Below are 17,246 nucleotides of genomic sequence, written 5' to 3' on the forward strand. Positions count from 1 at the left end.
CTCTAGTCTGTTTCTTTTAATTATTTTTAATAATTTCCTTTTTTTCTTTGGGCATTTTGGTTTCTTTCCTTGCATTTTCTTTTCTCTCTTTGTAGGCAGCACATAAGTACCCGTATTTTCCAGGCCAAGAACCAACGTTACCTGGAAACGTCGATTTTTTGCTCCAGGTATGGTTGCTAACTCAGCCTTTTTCTGATTTTCCTATGGGTTACATATTTGTTTTAATTCTGAAACTCCTGGAGATTCACATTTCCTGGTAAAAATTTGTTGTTTTTAATAGAATTTCGGGGTTTTCTTGCCTTTTTTCTCAATTCTGTTAGCTTCAGTGCAAATATGTGAGCCCAATAGGCCCGTTTTACTCAATTTCGTGTCCCCCCTCTCCCCGCCCACAAAAAATAATGTTAATCTCAGAGAAAATAAGTAAACCCAAGCAGGCCAGAATGGAGGAAATCCATAGTTTTGTTTCATTATTTGTTTATGTGCGCGTAGAATGAGTAAATAGTCATATGAGTTGCAATATTTGTGAACAACGATGAGCGTTCGAGATATGCTTAATTTCGTTTCTTTGGGTTGTTTCCCTCAATCATTCTTAAACGTACGGCAGATACGTGATCACAAGCCCAAATGAACAAACTTCGGAATTTTTAATTCTTCATGTTCGAGTAGAATAAGAAAATAGTTCTAAGAGTTGTAGTAATTGTGAACACTATGAGTTTTCTTGTTTTGCCAAATCTTGTATTTTTTGAGTCCTTCCCGCTCGATTTTGTTAATCTTATGGCATATATTGGAATTCAAGTAAGGTCATTGTGTAAAAGCCGGAGTTCAGTTATTTGTGTATGTTTACAACAACTCAACAAGTACTTAGTCCTAACTGTGGCTGTACTTTCCAATACAATGGATCTACATTGCATGTCCTAATATTGGTGCCATGTCTAAATTACCAATTTTGTTTTAAAATTTTGACCTATCAACATATAGATTTTATAATTTTGACCAATTTGGTTTATGTTTTAGGTTAACAAACATGTAAAAAACCAAGACAGTAGATCGTATGTCACCTTAGGATCTGGAATCCAATGCAAGAAACCCTGTTTGATTTTCTTGGGTATAGCCGTATAGGGAGAAAACCATGGAGAACTCAAATAAAGGGGCTTTACAGAGTTCTATCTCATGATGTGGAGAAAAGAGAGAGAGGTAGGGTCTTGATCTCTCTGATTTTTTAACAGAATACAACTATACTATGTCGTATTTAGTGGCCTTGTAACAAATGAAATAAGAAAAGATAATATTTCATGAATATAAAAAAAAAAGATAATATTGGGAATTGGTAGCAAAAGCTCTATTGTGAAGGAAAGACCTGTTACAGTCTGAATGGCCCCCTCAAGAATGATTCATTTAGTTAAATTTTGATGACAGCAACCTAGGTAACCCACGGCTGTCTGGAATTGGGGGAGTCTTCAGGAATATGGAAGGTCATATTCTTGTGTTATTCTCAGGTCATATAGGAGTGGGGATTCTGTGCATGCTGAGTTCCAAGCACTGTTGTAGGGAGTACAGATTGCTAGAGAGCTGAACTATGATAGATTGTTAATTGAGGATGATTTTAAACTGGTACTTGGGTGGTTGAAGGAACTGGATACAGTAATCCAGACCTATAGGGAAGCAATGAAAAGATTTAAATGGCTGACCACAAACATGACCATAAGAATTCAATGGGAAAGGAGATTGGCTAAAGGGGTGGCAAAACTTTTTATCCAAGCAAGGGATGCATAAGAATTGGTTATATTGGGTTCAATTGTAATTCTGCTTGTGTAATTGAGGCTGCATCTTGTGCCTCTGTATGGGAAGCCCTCTTTATTGATCATTATAAAACTTTTACTAATCAAAAAAAAAAAAAATTCATGTCTTTTTCTTTTTTACATTAGGATATGTGTCTGGTTTAGAATTGCAAGGTCTATCCTTTTTGTGCACCTTTGCACCTTCTACCTCAAGGAATATATCTCACAAGTGCAAGGCTTAGGCTTAGTTGTCCATTTTTGAGGCTAGTCTTGAGGCATTTTGGCTCTGCCTGGCCTTGAGGTGTACACCTTCTTTTATTGGTAAAGTTGAAAATTGTATTGATAATGAGAAAAGAGTACTATTTACAAATACAATGAAAAGAAAACTCTAATGTTTTTCTTATCTTGCCACCTAACCCCATATCTGCTATTTACATGTAGCATTAAGTGATGTTGGATGTTGCCATGTTCCGTGACTAGTTTCCCTTCTTAGGAATCTATTTGGTTTCCCTCAATATCTGCAGATGTTGGATGTTGCCATGTTCCGTGACTATTTTTCCTTATCTGCTACCACTGTTTTAAGATTCTCTTCCAGCATTATGTTATGTAAATTTAGCCTCTTACATAGCTTTAATTCTTGAAGGATGGCATGCAGTTCAACTATAATAGTCACTCACACCTATTGCTCCCAAGTAGAGAGTGCAATGATTGAACCTGAATTGTATCTAAATACTTTCATGCCTGAAATACCTGAATTTCTAAGACTACAGCCATCAACAATGAATTTGATTTGATTCATAGCAGGAGGAATCCATTCTCTTGAGATGTTGATCCTTGAAGTTGTAGGGCGAAATGCCTGCTATTACACTCCAATTATATTATTGTTACATTGGTTGCACACCTTTTTAAACCGTAGTTGTTACTTTAGATGTTGTATGTTCATTTTGCATATACATCAACCGCTGACTCCATTACTGTTGAGCTCAAACTTTTAAAACTATTGAATTACATGTACATGTTGGGATAGACAATAGCTTGGCATGCTTGTAATTAATAAATAGAATATATGCTAGAGATTTTTACTTAAATTATAGAAATTTGTGGTCTCATTAGTTTAATATTAGATGTTTCTTGAGTTGGTTAGTGATGATGCACGATCTGGCCGGTCTTTAGCTGTTGATGATCTTGCCTCCGAAATGAGTAACAGGGACCTGAAACGGGAGGAGAAGAGAGGCTCCGGGGAGAACCCGGCGTAAGGGCTCCGAAGCTCAAGTTAGAGTCTTTCAAAGGCAAGAATAACCAGATAGCGCGGAAGTTAGCATACCTCATCCCTGGGGGGGTAGAAGCCTTTTATAACCACCTCGCGCACTCACTTCCAGGCCTCCGTCAGATCGGACATGATTACTTCTGAACTCCTGCCAGGTCGGGTGTCATTTCCTCTGGTCGGACAGGACCGTCACTGTTCCTTTTGTCGGAGCCGTCTCTGCGGCTAGCGATGTCGGTAGCAGGTGGCGGTGGCAGGAGGCCGTTTGAAAGGTGGCTGTCAGGCGTCAGATCCCAAATCAGTCAAGTACGCCGCCCTTGGGTAAAGACGTCTTTGGTATCGGGTACGCCTGGCTGGCCTGGTGCTTTGGAAGTGAAGTGTTGGAGTGGCGAGCGAGGTGCCTTGAGTTCGGTTTGGAGTGTTCCGAGCTGCCACGGGTCAGCTCGGGCCAGCTTTGTGAGGCTTGGGGCCCAGTATAGTTCGTGCCCCTTGCAGGGAGCTCGGGTTCTCAGTAGGGAGCTCGCTCTTAACAGGGAGCTCAGGCTCCTAGTAGGGAGCTCAGGCTCCTAGTAGGGAGCTCGGGTTTTTAGAGAGCTCGGGTTCCTAGTACCGAGTTCGGACTTGGGGAGCTCGGACCTTTGACAGGGAGCTCGCTCTTAATCAGGGGGCTCGGGCTCCTAGTACCGAGCTCGGACTTAGGGAGCTCGGGTTTTAGGGAGCTCGGACCTTTGACAGGGAGCTCGCTCTTAACAAGGAGCTCGGGCTCCTAGTACCGAGCTCGGACTTAGGGAGCTCGGGTTTTAGGGAGCTCGGACCTTTGACAGGGAGCTCGCTCTTAACAAGGAGCTCGGACTAAATACGGCGGTCTGGAGTTAGGGCTCGGTAGTGAGTTTGGACTTGCTTCCGATGTTCGCTTTGGGTGCTCTACTGTCCCGAGCTGCTTGCCTTTGCCACGTGTCGGGCGATCGCGAGGCCGGGCCAAATTTCCCTTCATCAATTGCCCCCCACTCCCTGTGACAACGGTTCCGTCTTGGCGCAGGGAGTTTGTAAGGTAGTGGGAGGGTTTTGGTCCGTACTGAGCGCGCTCGCTCCAATTTGATTTTCAAAAAAGGGGCGCGCGTTCGGAAGTCGTGACGTTAGTTATTCGGGAGTTACGCTGCAGACGCTTTTATTGCGAGGGGACGTGCGCCGTTGCTCCGTCAGTTTCGGGAAGACGCGTGCCGACACCTGTCCTCTGACAAGACGTGCGCGACGTTCCGTCAGTCTCTAAAAGACGTGCGCCGATTGGTTTTGGAAGACGTGCGTCCTAGCGCGGTTGTGGGCCGTTGGATTGGCTTTGATCTGGGCCGTCGCTTTCCGTACGCTGTGGATATAAATAGTGCGCAGGGGGGGGCCCGTCCTTGCTATTGTCGTATATCTTGAGCTCGCGCCTTAAGTTTCAGCTCGCGTCCAGGCTTTTCAGTTCGCGTCCCAGGTCTTGCTTGTTCGAGTTCTCGCGGTCTGCTTCAGTCTTCTTCCCGGGTGAGTATTTTTTGGAATCCCGTTCCGTTTCGCGATGTCTGGTTTGGAGGGTTCAGACTGTTCAAGTGGGTCTGATGTGGGTTCTACGAACCAGTTTGCGTCCTACGGTAGTTCAAGCGAGCCCGATGTAGGTCCTGAGGGAGGGGTCGGGCCTACCACCCGAGGTGCTTCGGGTAGGTTGGCATCCACCTCCCGCCGTGGCCGGGTTGTAGATCAGTTCGGCCCTTCGACCATGACGCTTGAGGAACTTCAAACCCTCGTAGACTACTATAATTTGCCCAGTGAGTACGGTTATTTTATCCCTACGGGGAGCTTTCCTTGGGAACATGGCCCTGATGAGATGGTGATTTTCCGGGAACAGCTCGCCGCGGGGCTGCGACTGCCCTTCCACCCTCTTCTTGTCGAGGTCCTAAACCACTTCGGTGTGACGGTTGGCTAGCTTCACCCGAACTCTATTAGGAACTTAGTGGGAACGATCTCTTTATTTTGCGACGAGAACTTCCCTCTGGATCTGGAGATTTTTTCTTCTATCTTAATGTTGAAAAAGCAAATGGGTCCCCTTCTTGGGCGTAGGCGGGCATACTACCTGTCCCCTCGCCCGGGCTTCAAGCTCTTACACGGACTCCCCAATAAGGTCCCGGCGTGGAAGCGGGACTATTTTGGGGTGCGAAGTGCGATGGGGTGGCCGTTTCAGACCGGCTGGGGAGTGGCCGCTCCTGATTCCGGCATCACATTTGATGAGGAGACGGCGAAGGGCCTCCGGCAATGGGCGCGGCTTGGGCTGGATTGCCAATGGTATCTGACGGAGGCCAAGCTTATTGCTGCGGGCCTGAGTTCGGGTAGGTTCTTTTCCTAGTGATCTTGTCTTGTTCTTCGCTTACGTCTTACTGATGCCGAACTCCTTTTCGTAGGTACAATGGATTCTCGAGGGTCACGAGGTGCGCACTTGTTCGAGGGGATGAAGAGGAGAAAGCGGGTGGCCAAGCGAGCTCGCGCCGAGCCATCCCGAGCTGCAGAGCCTGAGGTGCCGGATTGTCCGGCAGAGGGGCCTGAGATGGTTCCTCCTATGCAGGGGCCGGCGGGGGCTCCTTATGCTGAAACCACACACACGGGGGGTCCTTATGCAGAAACCACACACACGGGCGCTCCCGCCTATTCCGAGTCCGCTCATATGCGAGCTGGGCCGTCGGGCTCGGAGGCCCCGGGGGATTTCAGGAGCGTGCTGTCGCCTGTGCATGCTCTTCAACGGAGTAAGGAGGCGATGTTTCCTGAGGAAGTTGCGGCGTGGACTGAACTCCCTCTACACCAAGTGGCCCGTCGTGCCGTTACTCATGCCATGGTGGTAAGTGATCCCTTCTTCAGAGCTTGGCTTCTATTTTTTCATTCGTTTCTCTGACCTCGTTTTCCTTTGACAGGTGAACTCCTCCATTCATGCCTTGGCGAACCAGGTGGAGAAATGCTCGCGGCAGGCGCGAGCTGCCGAGGAGAATGCTCGTGCTGCTGATGCTGCTGCTCGCCGTGCGCGATCTAGGCAGGCGAGGTCTCAGAGGGACGCCAAGGCCATGGGGGTGGTGGTGCAGCGTATGGCGGAAATGAAGCTGGACCTGGAGCACCAGGTCGAATATCTTCAGGAGGATATCAGGGAGAGGACTCAGATCTTCTCTCAAGGCATCGAAGACGCGAGGAAGAAGGCTGTCAGCGATTACATTGCTTCGCCGGATTTCGATGACCTGATGGTGGACTCCTACAGGAGGGGTTTCAAGCTGAGTCGGTGGATGATCCGGAATACGTACCCCGACCTCGATACCAGCGCCATATCCACTTCGCGCATCACTCCGGAGATGGCAAATGCCGCGGATGCCGAACCAGACTCCGAGGGGGAGGCAGGTCCTTCGGGCGTTGTTGGAGAGGCTTCTGATAACGATGAAGTAGCCCCGGGCTTGTAAAATGAAATGAAATGAAATGTACACATCTGTTTTGAAATGAAAAGTCTTTTTGTTCATGTACTGGTGTCTTTGAGCTATGTTTTTTGCCGAACTGACCGTTTCGGTCCCTCAGTTCGTTTTATGAAATGACTTCGGCGTACTTGCTTTGGTGGCCTACAGATAGTACCTTCTCAAGTTGACAACGTTCCATGCTCGGGGTACTTGTTTGCCCTCTAGGGTTCCGAGCTCGTACGCTCCCCCCCCCGAGTGTTTTCATTACTCTGTAGGGTCCTTCCCAGTTCGGCCCAAGTTTCCCTACGCCGGGTTCGGGCACCATGACCTTACGGAGAACCAGGTCGCCGACGCGGAAGTCCCTCTTTTTTACTCGCGCGTTGTAGTACCGAGCTACCTTTTGTTGGTAAGCCGCAGTTCGGATGTGCGCGAGGTCTCTTACTTCGTCCAGTAGGTCGAGGTTGGTGTGCAACTCGCCCTCGTTTGTCCGTTCGTCGTACGCTTCTAGTCGTAACGTAGGCACTTCGATTTCCGCCGGGATCACTGCTTCGGTGCCATAGGTGAGGTTAAAGGGGGTCTCACCCGTGGCGGTCTTTTCCGTGGTTCGGTGTGCCCATAAAACACTTGGTAGTTCGTCTGCCCACAAACCTTTGGCTCGGTCCAATCGCGCTTTTAGTCTGCGGAGGATGGCTCTGTTCATTACTTCTGTTTGGCCATTTGCCTGTGGGTGTGCGACCGATGTGAAGTTCTGACTAATTCCCATACTTCGGCACCATTCTTGGAACTTGATGTCTTTGAACTGTTTGCCATTGTCGGAGATCAGTACTCGAGGTAGCCCGAAGCGACACACGATGTTCTTCCAGAAGAAGTTTTGTATGTTTCGGGCCGTAACTATTGCCAGGGGTTCGGCTTCTATCCACTTTGTGAAATAATCTACTGCCACCAGTAGGAATTTTCTCCCGCCTGTCGCTGGTGGGAATGGCCCCAGGAGGTCGATGCCCCACTGGGCGAAGGGCCATGGACTGGTGAGGTATTTGAGGTCGGCAGCGGGCTGATGGTGGATGCTGGCATGCTTCTGACACTTGCCGCATTTTCTGACGAGCTCGATTGCCTCTGTCTTCATCGTTGGCCAGTAGTATCCTTGTCGAAGTGCTTTTTGGGCGAGGGCTCTGCCCCCCAGGTGTCCGCCGCACAAGCCTTCATGGATGTCGCGGAGTACCAGCTCGGCTTCGGCTGGGCGCAAGCATCGCAGATAGGGGAGTGTGTATGATCGTCGGTACAACCGTTCGTCTATCACGACGTATTTGGCTGCCTGGCGCTGCACCCTCTTGGCTGTGTTGCGATTCGCGGGGAGGGTTCCGTCTAACAAGAAGCTTGCGAGTGGGTCGATCCAGCTCGGCTCTGCTTCGGTGACGGGAGCGACCTCTTCTGCCCCACCTAGAATGCTGGGCCGAGGCAAGTCCTCTACGTACACGGTTCTCCTGGCGTTGTGGCTCGTGCTAGCCAGTCAGGACAGGGCGTCGGCCTCGGCGTTCTCTGACCTCGGGATTTGCTTGATGAAGTGTGATTGGAAGTTGAATAGAGCTTCCTTTACTTTTGCCAAGTACGCAATCATAGTGAGTTCGCGTGCTTCGTATTCGCCTGTAATTTGGTTGACCACGAGCTGGGAATCACTGCAGATAACCACGTGCTTTGCCCCGACCTAGCGCGCTAGGTTTAGCCCAGCTATCAGTGCTTCGTACTCTGCCTTGTTGTTGGATGCCGCGAACTCGAAGCGTAGTGCGTATTCCAGTTTTGTTCCGCCCGGGCCGCGTAGCACTATTCCAGCCCCGCTGCCTTGTTGGTTCGAGGAGCCATCCACGTGAAGGATCCAGGGCTCCTCATCCCAGTTCGCGCTTGGTCTAACCAGGAGGGAAGCCACGCTGGCTGCTACTTCACGGGGCTCGGACTCGTTTGGCTTGAGAGCTCCGAGTTCGCCCGAACTGGGGACCTCGGGCTCGACCAGTTCAGGGGCTCCGGGGTTGAATGTGCACTCCGCGATAAAATCTGCCAAGGCTTGGGCCTTGATGGCAGTTCTTAGCTTGTACTGGAGATCGTACTCGCTGAGCTCGATGGACCACTTCGTCAGCCGGCCGGAAACCTCGGGTTTGAGTAAGACTTGCCTTAGAGGTTTGTCGGTCAGGACGATGATGGTGTGGGCCTGGAAGTACGGGCGGAGTTTCCGTGCTGCTATCACCAGGGCATACGCTAGCTTTTCTATCTGCGGGTACCTTGTTTCTGCTCCCTGCAAGATTTTACTAACATAATATATGGGTCGCTGGACCCGGTCTGCCTCCTTTACTAGTACCGAACTGACTACCTCGTCGCTGGCTGAGAGGTATAGCTCTAAGACTTCGCCTTCCTCGGGTCGAGCTAAGGTTGGTACTTTGGCGAGGTAGCCTTTTAGCTCGTCAAACGCGAGCTGACAGTCTTGGGTCCATTCGAACCCTTTGCCTTTGATCGCTTTGAAGAAGGGTAGGCAGCGGTCTGCCGATTTGGACATGAAGCGGCTTAGGGCGGCTATGCGGCCGTTTAGCCTTTGGACTTCTTTTATTTTCCGAGGTGGTCTCATATCTAGGATGGCTTGTATTTTGTCTGGGTTGGCCTCGATGCCACGTCGATTGACAACGTAGCCCAGGAACTTGCCCGAGGTGACGCCAAAGACACATTTGTTGGGGTTTAATTTCATGTTATACTGACGCAGGATTTGGAAGACAGAATCTAAGTCTTGTATTAATTCTTGCGAAAACTGTGTTTTGACGACCATGTCGTCTACATAGCACTCTATCTTTGTGCCGATCAGGGGCCGAAACAGCTTATTTACAAGTCTTTGGAAGGTCGCCCTGGCGTTTTTTAACCCGAAGGGCATGACCTTGTAACAGTATATACCGAATTCGGTTATGAAGCTGGTTTTTTCCTCGTCGGACTGGTCCATCCGGATTTGGTTGTAGCCTGAGTAGGCATCCAGGAAACTTAGCAATTCGTGTCCCGAGGTCGCGTCCACTAGACGGTCGATCCTAGGAAGGGGGAAGCAGTCTTTCGGGCAAGCTCGGTTCAGGTCGGTGTAGTCGACGCACATGCGCCACTTGCCGTTCGCCTTTTTCACCAGCACAGGGTTGGCCACCCAGCTCAGGTAATGGACTTCCCTTATGAAGTCTGCCGCGAGGAGCTTTTCGACTTCCTCGTCGACTGCTTTCCAGCGCTCCGGGGCTAAGTTCCGTTTCTTCTGTCTAACGGGTCTGACTAAAGGGTCAGTGTTAAGTTTGTGAGTTATAAGATTAGGGTCAATGCCGGGCATTTCGGCCGCGGACCATGCAAAAATATCTAAATTTTGGAGTAAAAAACTTACCAGTTCGGTCCGTTGGGGTTCCTTGACAGAAGCACCAATCTGGAGTGCGCGAGATGGGTCCGTCGGTGAGGTCGGGATCGTGACTGTCTCTTCCGTCGGCGAGGCTCGTTCTTCGCCTTGCTCCGTAGGCCGTTCCAGGTCGAGGTCGCCGGCCGGCTTGGACTTGCCCTTTAGGGCGGCGACGTAGCACTTGTGGGATTCGAGCTGGTCGCCCCGCACTACCCCCACACCGAAGTCCGTAGGGAACTTCATCGCCAAATAATAGGTAGAGACCACCGCCCGCAGGATATGCGTGATTGGCCGTCCTATTATGGCGTTGTATGGGGAGGGGGTTGCGACTACCAGAAAATCGTGGTTGAGTCTGACCGCACAAGGCCACGTGCCGACTTCCACGGGCACCGTTACTTTTCCAAGGGGCCTAACTTCCTCCCCGCTGAAGCCCACCAGGGGAGTGCTTGCAGGTTTTAGGTCGCCCCCTGGCAGCTGCAGCCGATCAAATGCCGACTTGAATAGGATGTCCGCTGAGCTGCCTGAATCCACGAGCACGCGCCTAACTTCGAAGTCGCTGATCCTGAGTTTAATGACGAGTGCGTCGTCGTGAGGGTAGCGAACTCCCCGCGCGTCGTCTTCTGTGAAGAGGATCGGCTCCTCGGTCTTCGGCCTCTTCGGGGGGTTCCGCTCCTCGAGGACCGCTTCGCGAACTGAGGTCCGAGCTGCCGCTGATGTGCACCCCGCCACCACTGAACCTCCCACAATTACATGGATGGTTCCCCGAACTGGCCTTTCTGCCGGAGGCTGTCGCTGCATTGGTTCAGCAGGCCTGCTGCTAGTCTCCGGGGCGTCTCTTAAGTGTTCGCCTGGCTGGTCCGCTTTATTGCTATTATTGTTGTGCTGTACAAAGTTTCTCAAGTATCCGCGACGGATGAGCCCCTCTATCTCGTCTCGGAGGTTATTACATAGCTCGGTACTGTGACCGTGGTCCCTATGGAAACTACAGTACAAATTCTTGTTTCTTTCGTTCGGATTTCCCTTTAGGCGAGGTGGCCACTTCACGAAGGGGGCGTCCTTGATTGTCATTAGGATCTCGGTCCGCCTTGTGTTCAGTGGCGTGTAATCCGTCCGAGCTGGGAGGGGAGCTCGGAAAGACTGGTTCGGTTTCAGGTCCCGGGCCGGGTTTTTCCGGTCGGCCGAGCTAGAGGGCTCGCCGTCCCTCTTTCTTTTCTCGTTTCTGCCCTCGGTTCTTTGGTTGATTTCCTCCTCCGTCCTCATGAACTTGTCCGCGAGCTTGAGGAACTCGGCCACGGTCGCGGGCTGGTTAGCTACCATGTGCCACTTGAATTCCTTGTGCGTCACCCCTCTTTTTGCTGCGGCAAGCTGTACCGCGGGGTCTAACCGAGGTATCTGTAAGCATGCCTTGTTGAATCGTTTGATGTAGCCCCGTATGGGTTCTCCTTCCCTTTGGACTACTTCGAAGATGCTCTCCTCTGCTCTGGGGCACCGTTTACTGGTAACAAAGTGTGCAGTGAAGACCTGCACGAACTGAGCCCAACACTTTATCGATCCGGGGGCCAGGTTCCTGTACCAAGTGCGGGCTACCCCCTTGAGGGTGGTGGTGAAGGCCACGCACATGCATGATTCACTGGCCCTGGCGAGGTGCATTTGGGACTGGAAAGCGTCCACGTGGTCGTTGGGGTCGAAGGATCCGTCGTACTTGTCTAGGGGCGGGAGCTTGAAATCTTTAGGCAAGGGGACTGCTAGGAGTTCTGAGGCGAGGGGGGAAGGAACCGAGAGAATCGGGGCGATTCCTACCTCGTCCGAGCTCGCTTCGCCTTTGCCTCTGAGCTCGGATAAGACGCGGGTGGCAGTTCGTCGACTTCGACGGCGTCTCCGCTGCTGAGTGGGCCTTGTGCTGGCGCTGCTGGCCTCCGTGTTGCCGAGCTCGATGGGCTCGGAGTTCTGGTAGTCCGCTGCCGTCAGTGCGCCGAATCGGTTTCCCACCAGTGGGGACTCCGGTTTTGAGACCCGAGGTGCTGACCTCGCGGGCGAGGTTCCTGATCCACCTGCGAGCCGCGAGGCGGGGATGACTTTTCTTTCTCTCCGGCCTGGGGACGAGGCCTGGCTGTTTGGGGGATTCTGGGGTCTGGAGGCCTTTCCTTGGTGAAGGCGCCCATCCTGCGGAGAGGCTTTTACTGGCTTCGGGGCAGGGTGGCGAGGTGGAAGCGGTGGTTGGTTCAGTGTCAGTTGGGGAAACTGCTGCTAATAGTGGTATTGGGAGAGGTTGTGCAACACTTGGTGTTGGTGAAGCTGGTGTTGCTGGAACTGCTGCATCTGGGCTTGCATTGCCCGCATGCATTGCATTAAGTCGTCCAACCGATTCTGGCTAGCTGCCAGGGGAATGGCGGTCGGTTCAGAGAAGGCAGTCTCGATGGGAAGAGGGAAGGAGATGTTTGCGGAGGGCAGGCTTATAGGTGCCACTGTTTGTGGCGTAGTCAGGTTGGGGATTCCATCCACCATGAGGGGGATGGTGAACTGCCCAACACACACTACGGGGACTTGGAGCTGTTCCCCGGTGGTGTTTGTCTCTGTGCCGCGTCTGGCGTTGCTGGATGAGGCCATAAGTAATGAGTTCTTTAGAGAAGAAGGAAAGGGTATGAAAATTTTGGAGGGAGGCTTTTTGAATCGGTTCCCACAGACGGCGCCAATTGATGATGCACGATCTGGCCGGTCTTTAGCTGTTGATGATCTTGCCTCCGAAATGAGTAACAGGGACCTGAAACGGGAGGAGAAGAGAGGCTCCGGGGAGAACCCGGCGTAAGGGCTCCGAAGCTCAAGTTAGAGTCTTTCAAAGGCAAGAATAACCAGATAGCGCGGAAGTTAGCATACCTCATCCCTGGGGGGGTAGAAGCCTTTTATAACCACCTCGCGCACTCACTTCCAGGCCTCCGTCAGATCGGACATGATTACTTCTGAACTCCTGCCAGTTCGGGTGTCATTTCCTCTGGTCGGACAGGACCGTCACTGTTCCTTTTGTCGGAGCCATCTCTGCGGCTAGCGATGTCGGTAGCAGGTGGCAGTGGCAGGAGGCCGTTTGAAAGGTGGCTGTCAGGCGTCAGATCCCAAATCAGTCAAGTACGCCGCCCTTGGGTAAAGACGTCTTTGGTATCGGGTACGCCTGGCTGGCTTGGTGCTTTGTGAAGTGTTGGAGTGGCGAGCGAGGTGCCTTGAGTTCGGTTTGGAGTGTTCCGAGCTGCCACGGGTCAGCTCGGGCCAGCTTTGTGAGGCTTGGGGCCCAGTATAGTTCGTGCCCCTTGCAGGGAGCTCGGGTTCTCAGTAGGGAGCTCGCTCTTAACAGGGAGCTCAGGCTCCTAGTAGGGAGCTCGGGTTCCTAGTACCGAGTTCGGACTTGGGGAGCTCGGACCTTTGACAGGGAGCTCGCTCTTAATCAGGGGGCTCGGGCTCCTAGTACCGAGCTCGGACTTAGGGAGCTCGGGTTTTAGGGAGCTCGGACCTTTGACAGGGAGCTCGCTCTTAACAAGGAGCTCGGGCTCCTAGTACCGAGCTCGGACTTAGGGAGCTCGGGTTTTAGGGAGCTCGGACCTTTGACAGGGAGCTCGCTCTTAACAAGGAGCTCGGACTAAGTACGGCGGTCTGGAGTTCAGGCTCGGTAGTGAGTTTGGACTTGCTTCCGATGTTCGCTTTGGGTGCTCTACTGTCCCGAGCTGCTTGCCTTTGCCACGTGTCGGGCGATCGCGAGGCCGGGCCAAATTTCCCTTCATCAGTTAGTCTTACAGATCATGCAGAGAAATTGATAGTTGTCATGCCAAAGTTATGAAAATGATCAATATGAATGTAAGAGACATGTGACCAATGGAAGTCAAGTCATACTAACTTTTCTTCTCTACTTGCTATACCACTCATTGCTTTTTAAATATACTAGCAAATGTGCACATGCTTTGCATGTGGCAACTTTAGATGATGGTGATGATAGTAATAATATGTGTCCAAATTTTTCTATATTTTTTATATTCTGTGTACAAAAATAATTTTTATCACATTTTTGTCTAATATGATGAATATATAATATTAGAAATGTGCCCAAATACCTACAAAATTTATGTATTTTTCATTTTTTTTTGTGTTTTTATCTTTTCATGGGTTGACCCATTTGACCTAGATGGTTGAATTGATTACCTTTCACCTAGATAGAAGAATGCTCTCATTTTTGGGTCAGTTATAAAAAACATAGGTTTTATATTGTCAAAAGTATTGGATATAGATCTAATTAATAGAATTTATTGGTGAGAAAAAAAGCCTTAAATATAGGATCTAATGAGAGAGAACGAGTGTCAATACCTTAAATATAAGACTTAAATGAGAGGGAATTGAAATGGGTGAAAAGTAGTAGTTCAGATTACATTTTTGCCCACACAATAGGAGAGAGACTAAATTCAAAAATAGGGGTATTTTAGTCAAAAAAGTGCCACAAAGTTATTCATACTTTCTATAGTGGTATAGATAATAGTATATATGGCACATTGGCTTAAATTAATCTTGGATTTTAACTTTTAAATACCATTTTATGCATTTCTTAGACATAGAACTAAAATATTGTTTGTGTGAAAAACAAAAAATATATAATCCCTGCTTATGATTTGATTCAATGTGTCTCACATATGGTGTCATGCTTTCTGTATCTCAGGATCAATGTCCAAATGTTATCTAAGTTCTAACCTTCTCTTTTTTGGGAAATAATATGCGAGACAAATATTAAAATAATGTAAAATATTACATTATGTAGAAAATAGATGGTCTGATATTTTATTTCCATGCTGCCACAGTGCATGGAAGAAGCAGGAATAGATGGTGCCCTAATTGTGCAGCCCATTAATCATAAGTTCGACCATTCTTTGGTGACGAGGTCAGTTCATATCAGCTTTCCTTTTTTCCTGCTAGCTTTGACAGCCAATGACTGGTGCTTAGCAGGCTAACTGGCAAAGGGCTACATATGTTTTGAGCCCTTTGGTAATACAGAATTTATACTCATCATAAACTACCTTTTATTTACCATCTTTCCAAGAGACTATAGTAAAGGAACATCTGACAATGAAATTAGGAAAAAAAGCTTCCATGCATATATGTGTATATAAGGTGGGACTGTGGTGTTTACCAGTAAGTCATTTAGAGAGGTAGTTTAAGCAAACCGTAAATTTTCATGTGCTAACATGGTTGAGGCTCTGTGCAATTTCCCCCCTACAACCTCTATTTACACGCCATGTTTCAGCTCTGAAGTCTTTTCCATGTATCCAAGCTGAACTGTTGTTTCTTGGAACTCCTGGAACCAGGAGTCAGAGACTGGTGCCTATATTATCAGCTAGGAAAATCTCCAATGTATGATGGGGATAGGACTGACATGAACTGGGGGAATGAGTATAGCTGTCCCAGAAGGCTTTACAGTATGATATGAATATGGAGAAACATTCAATAGCCCTTGTACTACTACAAGTATGGTAACCTAGTTTATTTTCAGACAAGTAGTGGAAGATCTTTTAAATTGAACCTTGTACATTTTAGACCTCATATAGGAGATCTATCAGGCAAAATCAGCTTGATTGGGTACTTCTAACCATTAAAAAAGATTAAACCTTGTAGTTGATTAACTTATTCAATTGGGTTGATTTTCTGTGTAAAGATCTTATATGGATTGCAAACTAAATGCTTCAGATCAGTAAAATTGTTCATGTTTTTTACAAGATTATCAGTGATATACTGATATCTGAAGTATAGTAATCCAGGAGCTACCTAATTTGTCCATATAATATTACATAATATTAATTGAGGAACTTTCTGCATCTTAAATTTATTTGTTTATATAGTAATTAAATTGCTTGTATATTTTTACCACAGAGAGGTGCAATTTACTCTTATGAATGTTTTCATACTTATTTTAATCCATGTTTGGTGTCCCCATTATAAAAAATGAGGTCTCAAGTTGGAGTCCTCACGTTGTCATTCAATATTTCTTTGTCCAGTGTTGGCCAAACCACCTTGGTGTTGGGTCCTAGTTGAGAAGGGTTGCTTGGCCATGCTTCATGGTTGGAAAAGGGCACCATAGAAGTACATGCCACTCAGCCAAGAACAACCGTGGAGAGTTAATTTTTTCTTCAGTCGTTCACCTTTTAAAGCACTAATTGGTTCTCCAGTAGGTTGTGTTTGGATTGAATCATTAGAACTACTTTATGAATCGGTGTCTCACATCTAATTATATCTTTTTTTATTATTGGAACTTATTTCCTCTTCGCTAGCACATAGAAAGGATCATTGGCTTAGTTGGCTTACTCAAATTTTGTGGATGGATAGTGTTTTGAGGAAGTACCCATCCAAATTTGTTGGCTGTTGTCTTGCTAATCCTTCAGAAGATGGAAGTGGGATTAACCAGTTAGAGAATCTTGTCTTGAAGGTCATTGGAAGAACTTAATGTTATTGTATCTCAAGATTATTTTCACATTGTAAAACTCATTTTGACACAGAATTTGTCTTGCAATAGGATGGTTATAGAGCTGTTCGCTTCAACCCATATTTATGGCCTTCTGGTCAACAGGTATTTGCTATTCTTAACACAGATTCTGCTATTGTTTTTTCCAAGAACTTATCTCCTTCTCAATTTGATTAGTCAGAATGATTTTGAAAAATGTTATGGAGACTTATAAGTCTTGATGCACCATTGCAGCGCCAATGCTTGAATTAAATCTTCTCTTAGCATCGATAGTAGTGTCCAACTTGATCATGAAAGTAATACGTTTATATAAAAGCTCAAAGAGATAAAAGCTGCCTTCCCTCCCTATGTCTTGTATGTTTTGTACATGGAACTCGTGCAGGGTTAACTAACCACTTAATTGATTGCATGAAAATCAAAAACTAATCCAAGTTATTGTCTAAATGAACTTTTATACTTTGTTTGGTTGTCCAAGTAAGTAAGAAACCATGGTCTTGGGTGAAGGGTGAAAAAGAAACTGTAGCTATTGGATGCATGATACAATCATGTTATCTTGATCTGGAAGATCATAAAAGGATCTATCTTATTGGTGGTTTTATTGTTGGAAATTGATGTGTTCATTTAAAGCTAGATTTATCTTTGTAAATCAGTCCTCTAATATCAAGTTTGAATTCAGTGATTAGCAGAATAAAACAAATCTGAATAACTGTATAAGAGAAGAAGATGGCGAAGAGAAGAGGTAAGAGAAGAAGGAGTCGAATTAATTCTCCATTCTCCTCTAACCCTATTTTATTAAGATCTAAAAATTAATGATGACAAGTATGCCCTTAAGTGGGCGGCCAGTTTGGCAGTTACATAAAGAAAA

At 47.9% G+C, this 17,246-nt stretch overlaps 2 protein-coding genes across 2 annotated transcripts in view; both read left to right on the forward strand.

The window, feature by feature from the left end:
- LOC104592823 (catalytic/ hydrolase) overlaps positions 1-17,246 on the forward strand; it is a 31,945-nt gene that overhangs the window by 292 nt on the left and 14,407 nt on the right. The window contains exons 2-5 of the mRNA XM_010252327.2: positions 96-167; positions 14,727-14,806; positions 16,246-16,345; positions 16,433-16,486. Coding sequence (XP_010250629.1) covers positions 96-167; positions 14,727-14,806; positions 16,246-16,345; positions 16,433-16,486 — 306 coding nt within the window. The remainder of the gene's footprint in view (positions 1-95; positions 168-14,726; positions 14,807-16,245; positions 16,346-16,432; positions 16,487-17,246) is intronic.
- Positions 186-7,108, forward strand: LOC148800906 (uncharacterized). The gene is made up of 3 exons (XM_088901861.1): positions 186-5,402; positions 5,475-5,905; positions 5,979-7,108. The coding sequence occupies exons 1-3, from the start codon at positions 5,099-5,101 to the stop codon at positions 6,507-6,509; spliced, it is 1,266 nt and encodes a 421-aa protein (XP_088757987.1). The 5' UTR covers positions 186-5,098; the 3' UTR covers positions 6,510-7,108.

The sequence above is a fragment of the Nelumbo nucifera genome, chromosome 3 (assembly GCF_055504915.1).
Source record: "Nelumbo nucifera cultivar China Antique chromosome 3, China Antique-T2T, whole genome shotgun sequence".
Classification (NCBI taxonomy): Eukaryota; Viridiplantae; Streptophyta; class Magnoliopsida; order Proteales; family Nelumbonaceae; genus Nelumbo; species Nelumbo nucifera.